General features: G+C 39.3%; 1 protein-coding gene across 4 annotated transcripts in view; it reads right to left on the reverse strand.

Moving 5' to 3' along the window:
* Nucleotides 1–20,421, reverse strand: part of KDM4C (lysine demethylase 4C) — a 197,579-nt gene that overhangs the window by 157,306 nt on the left and 19,852 nt on the right. For all 4 annotated transcript variants that reach the window (XM_079959232.1, XM_079959234.1, XM_079959233.1 and 1 more), the window contains exons 4-7: nucleotides 16,759–16,934; nucleotides 15,233–15,347; nucleotides 9,420–9,613; nucleotides 4,960–5,009 (exon numbers count right to left, since the gene is read on the reverse strand). In XM_079959232.1, coding sequence (XP_079815358.1) covers nucleotides 4,960–5,009; nucleotides 9,420–9,613; nucleotides 15,233–15,347; nucleotides 16,759–16,934 — 535 coding nt within the window. The remainder of the gene's footprint in view (nucleotides 1–4,959; nucleotides 5,010–9,419; nucleotides 9,614–15,232; nucleotides 15,348–16,758; nucleotides 16,935–20,421) is intronic.

Raw genomic sequence — 20,421 nt, forward strand, 5'->3', positions numbered from 1 at the left:
ACACAGATTGAAACAAATCAGAAAGCCACAGTGCTATTATATCCTAGTATCCTGTTTTGCAAATATTGAGCCTTTAATTTCAAAATGGGGGGGGGGGGGACTCATATTCACCCTTTACAGGACCTGAGGAGCACAGAAGCATTTTTAGCACATATGAAATAGGCATATATTGTAACAAACTCTACAACCCCAGCACTGAAATATTTCTGAGAAAATGGTGGGTTGAGATAACAAGAGAGATGTCATCACAACAATGATGAGAGAACAATGAAGTCTGATCGAATTCTCTGGAGCCTGTGAGGACTAATTATTGTGTCAAATTTTATTAAAATTCAGAGCTAATTAATTTTCCACACACTTCTTTAATCTTCAGAATCATCAAATCACAAGGTCCTCTTTAAAAATAATCAAAAGCAGCTCCCCAAATGCAGAGTTTTCTTTCTCAACTGCTGGAGAAACCGTTGGTGCACAATTTAGATAAATAATCATCGGCCTCAGGACATATATTTCATTTCTCCCAGTAGTATCATTACAACATAATAAAAATCGCCATCATGATTTATAAAGCCTCAATTCCTCTTGCTATATATACCTTATTAAGTCATTTAAAGTGTATAAAACATGTTTTCCGAAAGAGGCAATTTAAGAGACAGAAATAAATTAGTACTAGGAACAAACTGAAACCTCTTTAGAGTAAAACCACTGTCCTGAGTAGGGATGAGTGGACCTGTCAATTTTTGTTTCTCTCTCTGTCTACTTTTTTCCAATATTAATTTCAGTTCTCCACATCTCCATGTCAATTTGTGATTTTTTAGATATAGAACATTTAAGACAATGAAGAAACAACATAGTGCACTGCATGAAACAGCAGTATATGATAAAGGGATGACAAAGCAGAAATGGGAGCTGGGGAAGCCCGGGAGGGATGGGGATGAAGAATTGTAACATGTATGTTATTGATATTAGATGTTTGTTAAACTAGAAAAGCAAGTTAATAAAAAGTTATTAAAAAGAAAAAAGAAACAAACATACACAAACACTGGTACCTAGACCTGTGGGTGGGCAACCTATAGTAAAGGTAAAGGGACCCCTGACCATTAGGTCCAGTCATGACCAACTCTGGGGTTGTGACGCTCATCTCGCTTTATTGGCCAAGGGAACCGGAGTACAGCTTCCGGGTCATGTGGCCAGCATGACTAAGGCACTTCTGGCGAATCAGAGCAGCGCACGGAAACACCGTTTACCTTCCCGCTGGAGTGGTACCTATTTATCTACTTGCACTTTGATGTGCTTTCAAACTGCTAGGTTGGCAGGAGCAGGGACCGAGCAACAGGAGCTCACCCCGTCGCGGGGATTCGAACCGCCAACCTTCTGATCAGCAAGTCCTAGGCTCTGTGGTTTAACCCACAGCGCCACCCGCGTCCCACTGGGCAACCTATAAAGGTAAAGATAAAGGTACCCCTGCCCGTACGGGCCAGTCTTGACAGACTCTGGGGTTGTGCGCCCATCTCACTTAAGAGGCCAGGGGCCAGCGCTGTCCGGAGACACTTCCGGGTCACGTGGCCAGCGTGACATCGCTGCTCTGGCCAGAGCCAGAACCAGAGCCGCACACGGAAACGCCGTTTACCTTCCCGCTGGTAAGCGGTCCCTATTTATCTACTTGCACCCGGAGGTGCTTTCGAACTGCTAGGTTGGCAGGCGCTGGGACCGAGCAGCGGGAGCGCACCCCGCCGCAGGGATTCGAACCGCCGACCTTTCGATCGGCAAGCCCTAGGCGCTGAGGCTTTAACCCACAGCGCCACCTGCGTCCCTGGGCAACCTATAGCCCTTGCCTAATTTCATGACAAAAGGAAGAGACAAAAATAAAAAGGAGGTGGCAGAAAGAAAGGAAAGGGGATGACACATCCCTGATTTTTGGACTCCAACATGTTACCCCCAAAAGTATGGGTCCCTCAACAGACAAAAGGTTGCCCCTACCTTAATTCAAACACAATCATATGGCATAAATTGGCAGATCTACAGATTGGAGTTCCATTTCTCAACTATCATTCACTGACTATATATCATAGCATATATAATATGAACTTTGTTTCAGTTTCAACCCTGTTGAACACAACTGAACAACATAAACAAATGCCTCTCATAAAGACATGAATGAGATTACAGAATACAGTATATGAATCTAGATTCAGGTAGGTAAGCGTGTTGGTCTGACGCAACTGAAATAAAAAAAATAAAAATAAAAAATGTCCAGTAGCACCTTAGAGACCAACTAAGTTTGTTCTGGGCATAAGCTTATGTGTGCATGCACACTTCTTCAGATACCCTGAAACAGAAGAAACCAGACCCTTATATATAGTGGGAGGGTGGGGTGGGGTTTTTCTCAGGAGGGTAGTAGGAGATGGGTGATTGATACGAATGCAAGTCATTTATAATTTGTTGCTGTTGCTTTTATTTTCCTCTGTATTTTCAAGCCAACATTGTCAAATACCTTAAGAATTCTGTGATGTTATAGAGCAACATAACTAGTTTCAAAATTGCAATAACAGCTCACTTGAGATTTTTATTACATTTGTGTCTGCGTAAAATTGAAAGAACTACATAAATGAGAAAGCACCTGAAGGGCAAAATCAAACTGCTGCCTTTATTAGATGCAAGTCTAATGTCTTTCAGATAAAATATTTGTAGGTGCCATAGTCAATCAAGTTTTCAATGGATTCCAAAGATGAAAGCATTCGTGCATAAAAGGCAATGTGATAATTATGATAGGCAGACAAGATAATGGAAAAAATCCTAGCCTTCCTTTAATTTTATGTATCAAGTACAGACTTGACCTAGATAACCTGCAATGCTTCACCACATTTACTGCATTATTTTAGCATTTTAATTATTTAGGAAAATTCAATTAATTCAGTAGGCATCTGGTAAGCAGGACCAACCTTCCTGCATCTCACAGCTTTTTTTAGATGCTGCAATTCTGCACAACACTTTTAATATAAATATGTAATTAAGCCTGAAATCTATTCACTCTGCAAGTTTATTAACCTTTGCTGATTATGTAAATTGTAGCTGTGAGGCTGTCGTGACATTTTCATCATTTTAAAACAGCTTGTTTTAAAAATTCCATTGTAATCTTTTTGGACAGTGAGTACAGTATGAAGATCACATACACCTCATCCCCAAATCCTGGTAGTGACAAAACAAACTTGCCAAAAAAGATAAATAAATGAAAGAAAGATGAAATGAGCAATACAGCTGGAAGAACATTAAGGTTTTTGCTTATACACTACTAAAACCACCTTCTGTGTTTTAATTCACTGTTCAGGCCTAGGAACACACAACTTATTTTAAAAAGAACATCAAAATTATACTATTTGTTAAGATGACCGGCATTTCTACAAACACACTGGCAGGGGCATAGAGAACGGAACACAGGAGACTGGGTAGGGAGCACAGCTACTCCAATGCTCTAATCAGCATGGCATTTTGAAATCTCAAGGGAGGCTTAACAATGGCTCAAGGGACTACTGTTCTGTACAAGAAAAATAATCAATTTTGCGTGTATAAAGAGGGCTTTCTGAGCCAAACCCCCAATAATCAAAGATGCATGTTGGAGTCACAAGTGTACCCCTAAATTTTAAGCGTCCTTCTCATTAGGCAATAGCGCATATCACATGTGAAGACTTCTATATATGCAATGAAACATCCCCTTTCCCACCCCAAAACTGCTCGGGGGGGGGGCCTCAAAGATTTGGGGGGGGTGCACACAGAAGAGAGGAGAAGAAAAGAAAGTCTGGTTGCACAAATGGAAGCCAATTCCACCCACTGGCAGACATCACTGGATGTCGCCCATCAGTCAAGGTTGTGAAGCTGAGAATTTGTGCTGTAATGGTTTGGTGTTACTCGTTTTAATAAATTAGATATATTTTTATGATATATGAATTCATATACAATATGTTCATGTATGTTCTTTCTTCACAAGAGGCCTGTAGGTCTCCAGTAAAGCTTCTCATAATAACCTCAATTTCTTTTCTTTAAAAGCACCTTTATATTTCTACAATACTGCACTGTCCTCAAATGTATACCAGTGATTGCCCCCACTGTAATGGCTGTTCAGTAGTGGAAGGAATGATCGTTTAGCTTAGAAAAGAACAGGCAGTGATAAATTTATTACTGTGTGAAGGTGCATGGATAAGAGCTCTTTGATTTCCTATATTTAATTGACATGGTGTTCTTACCTTTCCTCCATATTACTGTCTCACTAGTTTTTTGGGACTGGACTTTACGCTAACAGTAGCCATATTTATTGCTTAACTTTCAGGAAATGAATGTATAAACTTATTTCTGCTGTATATGTCTCCTCTAATGCTCTTCAACTTTTTGTATTTTTATGCTATAGCGGTATATAACTGTTTAAATGGAGAAATAAGAATTACTTCTCATATCACCATTTTCATTCTAAGCTGAGCAGCAGGGAGGGGCAGTTTCTAGGGGATATTACTCGTAGAGGAAGAGCATAGGACTTTATTTCCTCCCCCACCACCCCTCCAGTGCAAAATACTTCCTTTACCCAAAAGCGATTGCAGCAAAAAGGGGTCACTGACACTTTATCATGTAATGTCACGTATAAGGTATTGCTTTGCCCCAAAACTTTAGTCATGGTATTATTTCCAGCTAAGTATTCTACTGACAAGCGTAATATAGATACAATAAGAATTGCAAAGCAGCATACATCCAATTTTAAACTGCTCCTAAACTTTATATTAAATATGAATTTAGACAGAAATGACAATATATTGCAAAAATAAGGATATAAACATGACTTCTTCAAAATCATATGATTTCCAAAGACAACAGTCTTTATTTTAAAAAGCAATTAAAGTGGCAACCACAATTATTAGATGCCTTTCTAAAAACAAGGGACTTTTGAACAACATGTCTTTGATATATGTATCTTACCTTGAGCTAGTCGTTCAAGTCGTTTTCCATGTTCTGGAGGGATAGCATACCTAAAATTTACATAAAAAGAAAAATAGAGAAGAGTTCATAATCACTGTCATAATCACAGAACATTCATTTTATGTGTTTTTAAAAACCACTTTTCTTTACAAAATAGAATTTGAAACAGCTAACATCAAGTTTTTTTAAAAAAGTAACAAAAAGTTCTCTGGGTGGCCTACAATAAGTAAAAAAAAACCCTGAAAGACAAAGACAAAATCATTAGGAAGTGGGGAAACCTACAACAATCAACTCAAACAGAATTCAGAATTGTTGTTGTTGTTTTAAAAAAGCTTACTTAACATAAGTTGTTTGAAACACCTGGGTACCAAAAGGACCAGATGAGACTCTCTGGGAAGGCCTTTCTGTAACCAGCGTGCTACTACTAAAAAGGCCTGGTCCCAGGGTTACACCCACAGCCCTCTGGGAAACATGCTTTTCCTGACTATTAATGTGGGCTTGAAATATAGGCGCTTCTTTTTACTTTTTCTCAGAATTGTTAAAAACTACATGTTGCCATTGACAGGCTAGATGCCACATGTCAGTTTATAGGCAATGCATAATGAGTCCTAAAATATCACCAGTGAAAATGTCATTCTTTTCTTGCTTGATATTATTTGAGCTGCTTTTAGTTTCAAATGTTAAGTACCTGCTGAGTGCTAAGCACATCAATAATAATGTTGACACTTAAGATATTTTGCTGTCAGTGGATACCCTTTCAGTGTGGATACACTTTTAGTGGATACACCTTGAATTTATGCTCCCCCCACTCTTCTAAATTTTGATATTTAGTTACCAGAAGCTGGCTTTCTTTATTAATATTAAAACTTTAGTTTGAGAAACCAACCCCGGATAGGCAAGTGATAGGTGATTCATGTTATCAAAAACTTCTCAACAAAGGTGTTTCCATCAAATCTATGGAATCCATTATTTTATAGTGGAAGAATATGAATCAAACTCACGGGCAAGATAAATTCACATGGTCTCTGTTAATTATGCTAAAAATGCAAGAATTTCCAGTGGGGTAGTTGCCTTTCTTGAAGCAAAAACAGTAAGAGATTTGTGGCACCATAAAGACTAACAACTGTATTATGGCACAACTTTACAGTCAATTCCATCAGATTCATGCTAGAAATGTAGTTTCAATTGTACAACATAGCTGTTAAAACTGTGTATATGTCTATTAAAACTATAATATAAAGTATTAAAAAAAAAGAGAGAACGAAGGGGAATACCATTACCCAAGGATTATTTAAATAACTGAAATAAGAGGGTGTGGTTATTGGTCTTTATATAAATAACACTGAATACAGCCTATTCAAGCACCCTATTTCCTCAATACTTCTTTTCAATTTGCCCCCTTTCAAAGTGCTATTTCCATATAGAAAACATGGGCCATTAAGATTTAAGTTCACTTATTTGCATAAATTATGTACTGTTTGAATATGAAAAGGTCCACTCATTTTAACTGAAATGGATTGCACCCAGAAATGATTATATAAGGAAACCACTGTTCCAGATGATTGGAAGCATTGATTGCCTGTATGTGTATGTGTCTACTCCAGAACATTGTTCATCCTAAATTAATGGTAAGGTAATTTACAGAATATAGAATAAACGTCCAAAATGGCTCTTAAAAACATTTCTCTTTTTGAACAATATTTTTCATCAAAATTACTTTGCGACTAATGGAACCCATACTTGACCATAAGCTGAAGTAGCAGCTCTCACTGGGTGACAAACAGATTGAACGTATTGTCCTTCGTAAGTAACTAATGGACTTTTAGAAAAGCTCAACCAAAAAAACCCTCTTCCAGCTTTAGTACAATATATAATTTTTCAGATGAAGCATGAAACCCCAAAGAACATTTCTGTATGTGTGTTCATAAACTGCTTGTGCAAATAATTTGGCTCTTTGTGGTGTTGTTGTTGGAATATACCTTGCATGCTATGATTTCTGTAATTTTGTGAACTATTGTGACATAATTTTACAAAGTTCATTTAGTCTCTGCTCTGCTACAGCTGGGTATAAAGTTTGTTGAAAGTAAGCTCATTTCAATAAACATGTATTTGAATTTGAGGTGTCACTACCATTTATTAAAAGGACCCATGTATCTCCGAGAATAAAAGTGAGTCAACACCAAAATTAAATGCGGCAGTCAGTGAGGCAAGATGAACTTGCATTTCTGTTCCAACTGATATCAAGAAGCCAATGCAACAGGCTTGCCTAGGGAGAATGGTATAAAGCACAATCATAACCATGTCTAATCAGAAATCAGCCCCATTGAATTCAATGGGACTTACTCCAAGGTAAGTAAAGTCAGGATTGCAGTCTTAATCTTTTTTATTGTATGATCAAAGCAATCAGGTTCTAGAAGAAAAGGGGGTATAAATAAAAGCAGGCTACTTCCTGTTTTTGTGTGGATTAAGGCTACTCCAGCTTTTCAAAATGGGTTTCCAAGATCTCTGGTAGGAAAAGGTGCCTTAGAATGTCTGATGTGTATTTATAGGAGTCCTGCGGGTATGTTTAGCCTCCAATTTTTATTGCTGCAAAACTATGGGAAATAAACAACCCCTCGGATCACTAAGCGACCTCTAGGACTATTCAAGCATAGTATTTCTTTACCAAATACTTAGGATTGCAATCCTGTACCATTTAGGCACTTTTCAAATGTTATAGTACAACTGCAAGGATGCATCCACAGCAAAGTGTTTCCTACGTTTCCAACGTAACATTTAAACTGCATTTTCATTCTTAGATATTAGTTTAATGCACAGGAATAAAATAAATCTGAAATCTGTTTTAGCAACGTGATAATAAAACATATAGTTTCCACATTAAATTATATGAATATTGTATTTATTGTATCATATTTTGACTATCATTGAATAAACCTGATGTTTAAATTTGAGCTACCTACTTTTAAAATGTTCAGCTGCATTATCTGAAAAGGGTGCTTTTCTTTACTGGAGTCACAATACAATTCAGTTTATAAAAATCAATCATTTCAAATCAATGCATACAATTAAAAATGAAAACCCCAAACATATTTTACACCGATGATGTGAACCTAGAGTGCTGTACATCATTACTGTCAGGAAAATAATAGCTTTTTTGCCCATTTAAATGAAAGCAATTAGCCTTGAAATAGAAACTGGTCAACACACTAGTAGTTCTGCAAGGAAGAAGTGCTACATATTTGTTTAGTGCTTGGTGCTTCATTCTCATCTAAATGCAACTGAAAGGGAAGTATTGGTAGGGCAAGGGCACACAACTTTGGCACTGATACAATTTCAAAAAAGAATCTAAAGCACGATGCCATTAATATCAATACCACTGCATTACAATATTCAGCTTCCTTTACACAGAATGCAGAAACTATTTTTATTCCCAGATTCAAATATTTGACCTTGGAAATAAATCCCATGCTTTTGACTAACTTGCTTCCCAGAAAGCTTACTGTGGTGCCTTTAGCGATACAGTGGTACCTCGGGTTAAGTACTTAATTCGTTCCAGAGGTCCGTACTTAACCTGAAACTGTTCTTAACCTGAAGCACCACTTTAGCTAATGGGGCCTCCCGCTGTTGCCGCGCCGCCGGAGCCCGATTTCTGTTCTTATCCTGAAGCAAAGTTCTTAACCTGAAGCACTATTTCTGGCTTAGTGGAGTGTGTAACCTGAAGCATATGTAACCTGAAGCGTATGTAACCTGAGGTACCACTGTACTAGATATATACTTAAATTAAAATGTACAGGGTGCTACTGAAGTAAGTTTTATGCAGACCCACTGAAATTAATGGACCTAACTTAGCCATGTTTACTAATTTTAGTGGGGTTGCATGGAGTAAGACAGTGGAATATCATCTGCAACTCTCTGAGTTTCACTGGTGAAACATGGCCAAACATGTGTAACCATGTTCCGTACTTGTAACGTCATTTTAGTTCTCATGCGTTCATTTATATGTGCTCTCTGGCACACACAGCCTCACAGCTGATTACTGTTGTGATACTGCAGCTTCCTAATTTATCTGTATCCTCTTCTACCGTCTGATTGCCCATTGTGTCCCTAGACCTTTGTTACCAACAACTTAATGCCCTGGCAGGAGCTAAGCATTCTGTGATATCACAGGAACCAGCCAATGACAGCAGGGGGAGCAGCTTTTAAAAAAATCAAAAAAATTATCGGTAAGACTTATAGCCTGCATTCAGGCCTTTTAATTTGCATATCACTGATCTATTGGATTCTGCCTTTAAAAAGAAGTTATTCTGACATTTAAGGGAAGGATTTACACATTTCCAACTGGGCTGGATCCTTCTGTTATTCACAAACATTGCCCTGAAACAAATGCCTGCTTTTCTCCTTTAACCTTCAGAAACCAATAAACATTTTGGAAAATTGATTTTCCTAAAGAATTGACTTGCCAGGATTTCGGTTCCCCAAAGTGGAGGTAATTAATGCTGTAGAGATCCATATCTTCAGTATGCCATGCAAACGTTGTCTTCCACATGCCAAAATACAGATATGGGGTGTTGACTCCCTCAATTGAGATTCCGCAGTCTTCTTCTACGACATCCAGTATAGTATTAAGATGAGCGATATTCCATTCGTTAACATTCTGAAAGGAATATACAGGGACACAACTGATCAATGTCAAAAAAGATAAAAAGGGGGGGGGGAGATATGAACAAAAGCAAACTTGCACCATCAGCTTTTCACTGAGAGGGCAAAATTCAAAACAAAAGAGAGCTGTCCCACAGGACTTGAGGATGACTATTTGTATACACGACAAAGGATGGCTTCAGATACATGTTAAAAACAAAATCAGTCTCTTAGCAGCAGTTACTATTTCAACATTAGTAGGAACTACTCTTTGCTCAAGCACTGTCATTTCAGTATTGTATCTCTTGAACTAGGTATACTTTTAAACAAAAAACGTAACAGGAATAGGAGTTAAGTACTGTACTGTAGTGGCCAATTATGAAATAAGGTGCAAATGCAATAGCTCCTTAAACTTTCTACTTTTTTTGTAGCAGATAACACACACAAATCTGTTGCACTAGACTAGACAAAACCTAAGAAAAATATGTCTGTTATTAAGAACTCCATAGTTCAGCTTTCTTTGTAGAACTCCACAATTTGTTCTAAATGACAGCTACTACCTTAGGATATTTCCAAGTGTACAGAAGAAGACTTCATCAGTAAACAAAACAGACAGTTATATCCATGAAATACAATGCTATCAGTGCTTTCAAGAAGTGCAGTTATTACCACAGTAAATCATGAAAGAAAGGTTTGCTTTGATTTTGCAGCCTTCTAGAAATAAAAGCATGAGTTTATACCCCGTCTTTAATCCTCTGTTTAAGATTTTACTACTACACTTTTCCCAATTCCTCACCCACCCCCGTAAAATACTAGATAACTATTGATAAACCTATTTTCTATAAATATATTAACTCTGATATCAAAATATCACTAAATTTAAGGGTCGTACACCTCTGACTACCAGACACCGAAGGCAATTACTGAGACAGACAATCTTCATCATGCCCTGTGAACTACCTTGGTGGTTGTTGAGGAGATTAATAATAATAATAATTCAGGAGGCACGCTTTTAGCTTTGCTCTGCAGGTAACTTGCAACAATTACATGCTCTTTGCAAGCAGTACAGAGGAAGCAAGACTTAGCATAGACTGGTTGCAGTCATTGGGCTGTACCCAGTGCCAGTCATACTCAGAGCAGCCACAATGAAATGAATGGCCGTTCACTAACTATGATCCATTAATTTCACCGGGTCTATTCAGAGAATAACTTAATTGGATACATGCCATTGAGACATCTTACTTCACAGGACTGAGAAGTGCAAAAACTACACATGTATTCTAAATGAAACTTTAAATGAAATCACGAGCCTCAGTTCAGTTTGATTTACCTGGGCAAACAAAAATTGCCTTCCGACTTGCACTCCCTCCACCCTTATTTCTCATATGGGCACCTCTGAAACTCAAGTCCAAAACAGTATGAACTTAGAACCGCTTAACTTGATTGGCACATGAGATTCACTGTTGCCCCAAAACTGTCCACGTAAAACTGTTGCAGGAAACTTGGGAATATTGCAACCTGTTAGTTAGCATGCTACCTGTTCTGAAGCTTCTCCCCCCCCCCAGCCTCAGTTATTTGTCTCAGATGCCTGTCCCCTGAAGCAAAGTCCACCTCCCCACCCACCCTGAGACCATGTTGTTCAATTTCTCTCCAACAGGCTGTTCTACAGTTCAGTCTCTGTGATTCTCCTCAAAGGCCTGCTAACATTTGTTCAGTCTTGTGGTACATCCATATGAGCAGACTGCTGCAGCCCATCTAGACCCTAAGCCTTGCCTCCTCTACGCTGTTTCTTTGCCTCCTTTCGATCTTTGTTATTTTATTCAGGTGAGTTAGGAACCTTGAGTTCCCTTAAATAAATTAATCAATTTTTGGACCAATATTGAGAGGGCTCTAAGGAATCAAAGTTGCTTGCTTCAACAACCCATGACAGTCATAGTATTTTCCCTGCATGGAGGAGCAGCAACCCAAAATCCATTCCCCACTGAGCTGGGAACTTTGGTCTAATGACAACTGCACACCCTCAGGTCACAGTGAAAGTTAGGAATCCTGTGCCCAACCTTCTCCTCTCATTAGAACAGGCTATTACTTACATTTCAATATCTCCACTTCTCCCTAACTCCTCCATTTATTAAATCTCATTATCCTTCTGCCCTTGTGTGGCTCAAATCTATCTAATTTCATTCAAGCATTCCCCTGGAGCATCTAGCCCTCCAGTTCTGCCTTCTGGATCGCTAGTGTCAGTCCTTGCTCTTTATACAGCAACAATTAGATCCTCTGCTTTCACCTACCTTTGTTTCCATCATATCAACAAGTGTGAACTATTTACCCAAGCATGAGTTTGGGTAGCCTAGGTACAATCATGCTATAACCAACTATTTTACTCTTCGGTGATTCAAGCCACAAAGCTATTTTACTCTTAAATGTCATTTTAGTGCTGCAATTAACCAAACATTTTTCTCTCTTTGGAGCCAAAATTGGGACTCAGTGGTTCTTCCTAATTCCGCCAATTAGTTAAAATGACTAATGATGCGGTGCAATGGGTGTGCAACAACTTTGGATAAAAGATCCCAAAATATCAACGCTCCAAGGTTGCACATGTAGACATGGATGTTCATGTACAACGTGTGGTTTAGAAACACGTGACGCCTTGGTTACAGCGCACTGTTGAAACTGGAGTACTAGACAAGACAGATCTTTTCTGTACAAACGTTCAAACTAGGAAATAGTATATGTTTCCTGGACACTAGTGGCTAACAACAGGTGCAAGCTTCCATAAATCCAAGTGGGCTTTGAAGTTGTGTTACTCGAACAGCAGTTTCCTATGTCACCTGGGAAACCATTTTAAAAAGCAGAATCCTGTATTATATATGGCACAGGGCTCGGCTCTCTAAAGCAAAATGTCAAAAAAATCCTCTGGATGATTCCAAATAGCTCCTTGACTCACTGACTTTATTAACAGGGGGTTGTTTTCTACAGATTTTGCACTGATTTTAATGCCACTTGAGTTTAAAGAATTCAGACATTTTTATCATGCATAATATGCAGCATCACAATGGAATGACTAGTTGGAATATTGGAATATTCTGGTTGGATTTTTTTAAAAGGAAGCATTATGGACTAAAAGCCATAATATAATGTTGAAACTACATTGCTTCCATTAATTCTTCTGCATTGCTTTTACTTTTGATAACACAATTCAAATATTTCATTTATCACATATGGCTTCTCAGAGGAAATAATTACACCAAGCACTTTTGCTCCTTCCATTGCCTCATTTCTAGACAGATTGTATTTTATCCATCCTTACTGAATACATGAAAATCCCTAATTTGAATAAATATGAGAGATGATTCTAAATTGAGAGATTTCACTAACAGCACAAGACACATGAAAATGTTTTCTTGTGCAAGGCCGCCACCTGGTGGCTAAAGAAAATATACATACTGTATTATCAACTGTTCCCTCCTAAAGATGCATAAATATCAAGACTTCTCTAACAACTTTTCCCTTTGCATTCCTTTGCATGTTAGAAATGTTCCTAACCTCCATTTAACCCAGCACCACTTCTGTGTTTTATTTTTATACTTCAGGTTGCTTCAGGTTGAGCATTTTCAGGTTGCGTACCGTGGCGACCCGGAAGTACCAGAACAGGTTACTTTCAGGTTTCGCCGCTTATGCATGCACAGACATGCAAATTAATGTTACGCGCATGCGCAGAAGCGGCGAATTGTGACCCGCGCACGCACAGACACGGGTTGCGTTCTTTTCAGCTTGCAAATGGGCCTCCGGAATGGATCCCGTTCGCAACCAGAGGTACCACTGTATTATTCTTGGGGGTGTCTCATGCTTCCTTTGCAACATGTTATATTGATGCTTATTAAGAGTAGAAACAGGAAATAAATTATGTAGCACCTTCAGAGATGCAGAAGAGGAGACATAAAGATAATTGTACTCCACTAAACTCCCAAAGGCTTTACAGCTTTATAGTATCAGCAGTTGCCAAATCAATATACCTCTATTAAAAGCTTTTCTCCACCACTAGGGATAGCTGGCCCAATTGCATTATTGGCCTTCTTGAATTAAAATGCCCAAATGCAGGGCACAGGACAAGAGTTCAAATACTGCCGTTTCCCTTCCCTCTGGCTGTAAGTTGTATCACACGTGTCTTCTTTCTAAGCCACCAGAAGAGGAAGAGAGCTTGGTACTCAAACAACTTGTAACCCAAACACTGCAAACCCGGAAGCAAGTGTTCTGATCTGTGAACTTTTTTCAGAAGCCAAACGTGCTCCGTTTTGAGTGTTACACTTCCAATTTGAGTGCCACACTTCCGTGTTGAGTGTTACGCTGAGGTCTGTCTGTTCTTGCTATTTATTTTGCCTTTTTGTGGCTTTCTTTTTTTTGTTTTTGTGACTGTGTGGAACCAATTTAAGCTACTGATTGGTTGTGTGACTGCAGTACATTGTTGACTGCTTTCATTTTATGGATCAATGGACTCGTTAGATACAAAAATTCATGTTAAATTGCTGTTTTAGGGGTTGTTCTTAAAAGTCTGGAACGGGTTAATACGTTTTGCATTACCGTATTTTTCGCCCCATAGGACGCACTTTTTCCCCTCCAAAAATGAAGGGGAAATGTGTGTGCATCCTATGGGGCGAATGCAGGCTTTCGCTGAAGCCTGGAGAGCTAGAGGGGTCGGTGCGCACCGATGCCTCTAGCTCTCCAGGCTTCAGGAAGCTATCCGCAAGCCTTGCAAGCCCGGCAGGAGTTCCCGCGGGCTCACAAGGCTTGCGGGCAGCAGCCTGCAGCCCGGAGCACGGGGCACCTTCCGGAGGGCGCCCCGTACTTTGGGCGGGTGTCCGCAAGCCTTGCGCACCTGGCGGGAGGTCCTGCCGGGCGCGCGAAGCTTGGGGCGTCAGCCTGCAGCCCGAAGCATGGAGTGCCCTCTGGAGGGCGCCCCGTGCTTTGGGCGGGTGTCCGCAAGCCTTGCGCACCTGGCGGGAGGTCCTGCCGGGCGCGCGAGGCTTGGGGCGGCAGCCTGCAGTCCGAAGCACGGGGCACCCTCCGGAGGGCTTCCCGTGCTTCAGGCAGGTGTGCGCAAGGCTTGGGGCTGCAGGGGGGAATATTTTTTTTTTATTCATTTCCCCCCCAAAAAACGAGGTGCGTCTTATGGGCCGGTGCGCCCTATAGGACGAAAAATACGGTACTTTCTATGGGAAATCACGCCTTGGTTTTGGAACCGATTTCCGGAACGGATTAGGTTTGAGAACCAAGGTATAACTGTAAACTACTATTGGGACAATTCTATGTATGCCTACTCATACATAGAAAAAAACTCTAATTTATTTTTACTTATTAAATTTGCATACTGCCCGTCATCTCAAGATCTCAGGGCAGTTTCACAACATAAAAATATTGTGTTCAGTGGGCCATACTCTCAGGTGGTGTGTAGACTGCAGCCTTTGCATGTCACGCCCACCTTCATCAAACATTCATAAGAATGGGGAAACTGCAAACTCATCATACAATGTGCACATGCACTGAAATAAATGGAAATCAGATAATAGTCAAACTATGGGTCTTTTTTTAAAGATGCAACTTCAGCTAATTTTTAAGAATGACTGAACAGAGAGCCTACTTCATTATATATGCTTCCGTTAATATCAGCTCCATAGATCGGTGCCACAAAAGTTAGATTTTTCCAGTATTTACGCTCCAAGTCTTCATAGTCTAAATGTCTTGGGGTACAATATCTGTAAAGGGAGGAGAAGAAAGGAATTAGTTACAAAAGGTCAGCAGTTATAAATTCATTGTGTGTCTTGTAAAACTTGTGTGATTATTATTATCAGGGGTGACATGTTATCACATCTGAAGTGAACAAGGAACTTTAGATATCATTTATGGGGCGGGGAGTTTTCCTGCAAAGTTTATCTATTGTACTGAAAGTCCCAAGAATCTGGCTCTTTTACCAACTAATATCAACAACTGGCTGAACTCTCCAAGCCAACGAATTGTGCTAGGTGACTTGGTGTTTTCCTTCTCCTATCCCTCAACCGCACTATGCCAATGCAGACAGATAATTTTGAAGCACCTCTAACTAAAGCACATGAATATAAACCAGAGTGCGAAAAAATAGCATAGAAATGGTTTGTATGCATTCATCTATTTGTCTCATTCTAGTTACACTGTGTTTACCATAGGCCTTTTGAGCAAATTCATTTTTCCAAGCCTATCTCAAATGCATATGCCATTTCCTGTAATCTATGCAGTCACGTTTAATACCATAGTTCTTCTCTGACTGTTTTTAGTGGGCTTATCTTGCATATCACAAATGTAGAAAACCAAATACAAGAGTTAGATACGAGATACTATAAATGAACCATAACCAAATATTGGAATTTTTGGAATAAAAGTAATTCTTGCAACACTCTTAAAAGTAATATTAAGATAATTCATATTTCACTTGACTTAACTAGAGCTGCTAACTTTGCTTTGCTGAAAGGTCTTTTGTCTGGCAACTCAAAGGTCCTCCAGCAAATGCAGTAGGAATTTCCTTTCCTTCTGCAGCCCGCTGCAGCCCTCCACCTGCTCCAAAAGATTTCCCCAACAATCCAGGTTAGATTTTGGGGAAACACCAGGCACTGCAAGTAGGAGGAGAGGAAGTCCAATTGTGCAAGCAGGCTGACAACATTCATTGCTTCTAAATTGAAATCAAAATACTGCTATCAGCTTATTTTCTAACAGTTTTAGGCAGCCTCCTACCAAAGATATACCAAAGGTATATCAATATAGTTTCTAAAGTGAAACATTCCCTATCTCCAAAAGCTGTGTGACCTTGAGAATAGAAACTGTCTGCAGAACAGCCTGTGTGGAGGGTTTGCAGAAAAAGTGGAAGTGTAAAAATGTGACGAATGTGTTTTTATTAGCCCTTAGAAGCCATGTATTAAGGAATTTTATTGGATTCTATTGGGGGGAAATGCACACATGAGCATAAGTATGCATTTGTATGCATTCTTAAACTATAGCTTTTATTTAGAAACCATAAACTGCAATCTATAGATTACCCACAGTATACATGACTTAATTACTCTAAAGTAAAACTGTAACTTAAGCGTGCAGCCACATAATCTCCACCTTGTGGTGGCCCTGAATGACTATACCTACTTGTCACTGTTGGCAAGTTGCCGAAACTCCTTCACAGTCATTGGCTTTTTCTGAATGTTGTACTGAGTGAAGAGCCCTGATTGCCCGGTAACCATCTGTTGAATTGGAGCTGGTATAATCAGAGAATCAATGTCATCATAGCATTTTCTTGGCTTCCACTCCTTGGGGGGAATCACCTAGAAATTTAGAGGAACAGCATATTAACAGCAGCCAGTGTAACTTAAAAGAAGGTTTAAAAGGATGAAAACAAAGAGTTACATTTAATGATATTCTATACAAGGAAAGCCAGCAGTATTATCTGGAAAATTCAACATTCATGTAAAGCCAGTAGATTTGGTGGCCTAATGGCAGATATTAGTTGCCAGAATGCTGCTTACCAGTGGAATTTTCTATTCGTTTTCTTTGGACAGCGGCCCCCTGCTCTATAGTATAAGTGTCAAAGCTTCTTGCTATATCTCAAGAGGGAGTCAAAAGCTTTGCTAAATGTGCATTATTTGGTCCATAATAAGAGCAGATAATCTCTGCCAAATATTGCTGGACTATAACTTCCGTGATCCCTGATTATTGGCCATGGGATTGAAGGGAGTTGGGAGTCCAACAAGATATGGAGGGACACAGGTTAGATACCCCTGGCGTGCAGCCATAGTGCTCAATGTTTTAACAGAGAGAATATTTGATCCTGGATTTTAATTTCTGAAAAATGTGTTACATTGTGTTAAATATTACCTTATGCATGATAGAAAAAGAAGGTGAAAATAACAGTGGTGTAATAGCCACGGGCTAATATTGTGTTAACTCCAAATTATGAATAAAGGCCAACCTATGCTAACTCTGAAGGGTTGCGGGTGGCGCTGTGGGTTAAACCACAGAGCCTAGGCCTTGCCAATCAGAAGGTCAGCGGTTCGAATCCCCGCAACGGGGTGAGCTCCCGTTGCTCCGTCTCTGCTCCTGCCAACCTAGCAGTTCGAAAGCATGTCAAAGTGCAAGTAGATAAATAGGTACCGCTCCAGCAGGAAGGTAAACGGCGTTTCCGTGCACTGCTCTGGTTCGCCAGAAGCGGCTTAGTCATGCTGGCCACATGACCTGGAAGCTGTACGCTGGCTCCCTCGGCCAGTAAAGCGAGATGAGCGCCGCAACCCCAGAGTTGGTCACGACTGGACCTAATGGTCAGGGGTCCCTTTACCTTTATGCTAACTGTTTTATAAAAGAACTGTCAAGCATTCTATATTGCATTTTGTTTGTGGCAGTGAATATTAAACTAATTGGCTGAGATGCCATAATGGCACAAAACATTCACAAGTGTTCCAAGTTCTCTGGGGACAAAAGCACTTGGAACACTTGCAGATCAATTTCTGTAAAGGAAGGAAAAGTTGTCAGTTTGCAAGGAATTAAAAACCTCACATGGGGCTCTTGGGACAAGAATAGCTTTTCTGACAGCCAGAGGATTGGAAAACAATCCTAGGACAAATTAAAGGGTAGGAAATCAGAGGCAAGGTAAAGGAGGTGTGAGAATATTTTTAGGTAAAGAACTGCATTACTTAAGTGAAAAGCTGGCAGGGATTACTTTCTAGTAGTGGACAGGGCCAGACCCACACACAATCACAATTCATGTGAACTGTATCGTGTTCTACAGGAGTTTTGAATTATCTTCCATGTATCAGCTAATTGTCATTTGGACTAGAAGCTGTTGGCCTCAGTGCTTCTGTTCACCAAAAGGAGTGATTTACCAGAACAATTTATGGCTTAATTCTTTAATAATATGTTGCCTTTTACTTTTTGTCTGGTTTAATTTATCTGTCTTGCTTTTATACATGGCTGTAGTGAGCACAGGGATTTGTATTTTAATTGTAACTTGCTCAGGAATATTTTAAAGAAATAAACAGTGTGTTTTATACATGTGACTCAACTTTGCAAATTACAATGGCTCTCAACTAGTGGAACTTTAATTTCTTCTTGCGACACAACTGTAGTCTGGATTGTGTAAGGATTGTATTTGTTGGCCTAGATTCACGGACAGATACACTGCTTGATAGAAGGATACTTGTAAGCATGTGGACAAATTGTATACTTTAACAGCGTTTTTTCCCAAGCTAGCCCAACCCTCCACATGCACAGGCCTGCAGTCTTGGAAGTTTGTGCCCTGTGCCAAGTGAGTCCTGACTCTTGACATGCTGAAGACCACTGGTCTACAAAATTTAGATAAGATTTTCCATATTCTGGGGCTCTGGACCAAGACCATAGTCTACACCACGGAACTAAGCTTGAACACACTTGATCAGTGCCTTGAGGGATGCTGGCATATGGTCACAAGTTTTTCTTTTGTTGACAAAAAGCCTGAATTTCTTCAGGGGTGGACTTTGGTAGTATGGTGCCCTGAGCAAGGGCAAAATATGGTGCCCCTGCCCAAGTATTTATTTTCTTTTCTTTTTTTAAATAATATTTATTACCTTTTAAACACTACAAAAAAGAAGAACCATACAATACAATACAATACAAAAAACACTACATTACACTGACAAAACACTAACATTAAACTAACAAAACAAAACAAACACAATTTAAAACACATCAGATACTTTCAATAACTTATCTTTCATTTACTTGTTTCTGCGACCTCCTCACACCTCCCTTTTTGTATTCCACTTCTATTAATTCTTTCAGCAATTCCTTTCCATCTTCCTCTATTTTTAATCCTATAATTATCTTAACACATTCTAACCTTATTTTCCTTTAATACTCTATTAATCTAATTATCCTTAATTCCTTATAACATTTCTACTAAAGCCATATAACTTCATTCCAACATTTTCCTAACATTAATTTTACAGTATTTCCGTAAATAGTCTTTAAACTTTTTCCAGTCTTCTTCCACCGACTCTTCTCCCTGGTCTCAGATTCTGTCAGTCATTTCCACCAATTCCATGTAGTCCATCAACTTCATCTGCCATTCTTCCCGGGTGGGTAAATCTTGTGTCTTCCAATATTTTGCAATGAGTATTCTTGCTGCTGTTGTTGCATACATAAAAAATGTTCTATCCTTCTTTGGCACCAATTGGCCGACCATGCCCAGGAGAAAGGTCTCTGGTTTCTTCAAAAAGGTATATTTAAATACGTTTTTCATTTCGTTATAAATCATCTCCCAGAATGTCTTAATCCTTGGGCATGTCCACCAAAGGTGAAAGAATGTACCTTCAATCTCATTACATTTCCAACATTTATTATCAGGCAAATGGTAAATTTTTGCAAGCTTGACTGGTGTCATGTACCACCTGTAAATCATTTTCATTAAATTTTCTCTTAGGGCATTACATGCCGTAAATTTCATACCTGTGGTCCATAACTGTTCCCAGTCAGCCATCATTATTTTATGTCCAGCATCTTATGCCCATTTAATCATAACTGATTTCACCATTTCATCCTGAGTGTTCCATTTCAGCAACAAGTTATACATTCTTGACAAATGCTTGGTTTTTGGATCCAACAATTCTGTTTCCAATATTGATTTTTCCACCTGGAAGCCAACTTTTTTGTCTGAATTGTATTCCTCCATTATTTGATAATAATGAAGCCAATCTCGCACTTTATTTTTCAATTTGTTCCAAAATTTCCCAATATTTCGGCCATTTGGCCTCCATATTGAGTTTTTTCTGTGCCTTCGCTTCC

The sequence above is a fragment of the Podarcis cretensis genome (genome assembly GCF_951804945.1).
Source record: "Podarcis cretensis genome assembly, chromosome: 17".
Lineage (NCBI taxonomy): Eukaryota > Metazoa > Chordata > Lepidosauria > Squamata > Lacertidae > Podarcis > Podarcis cretensis.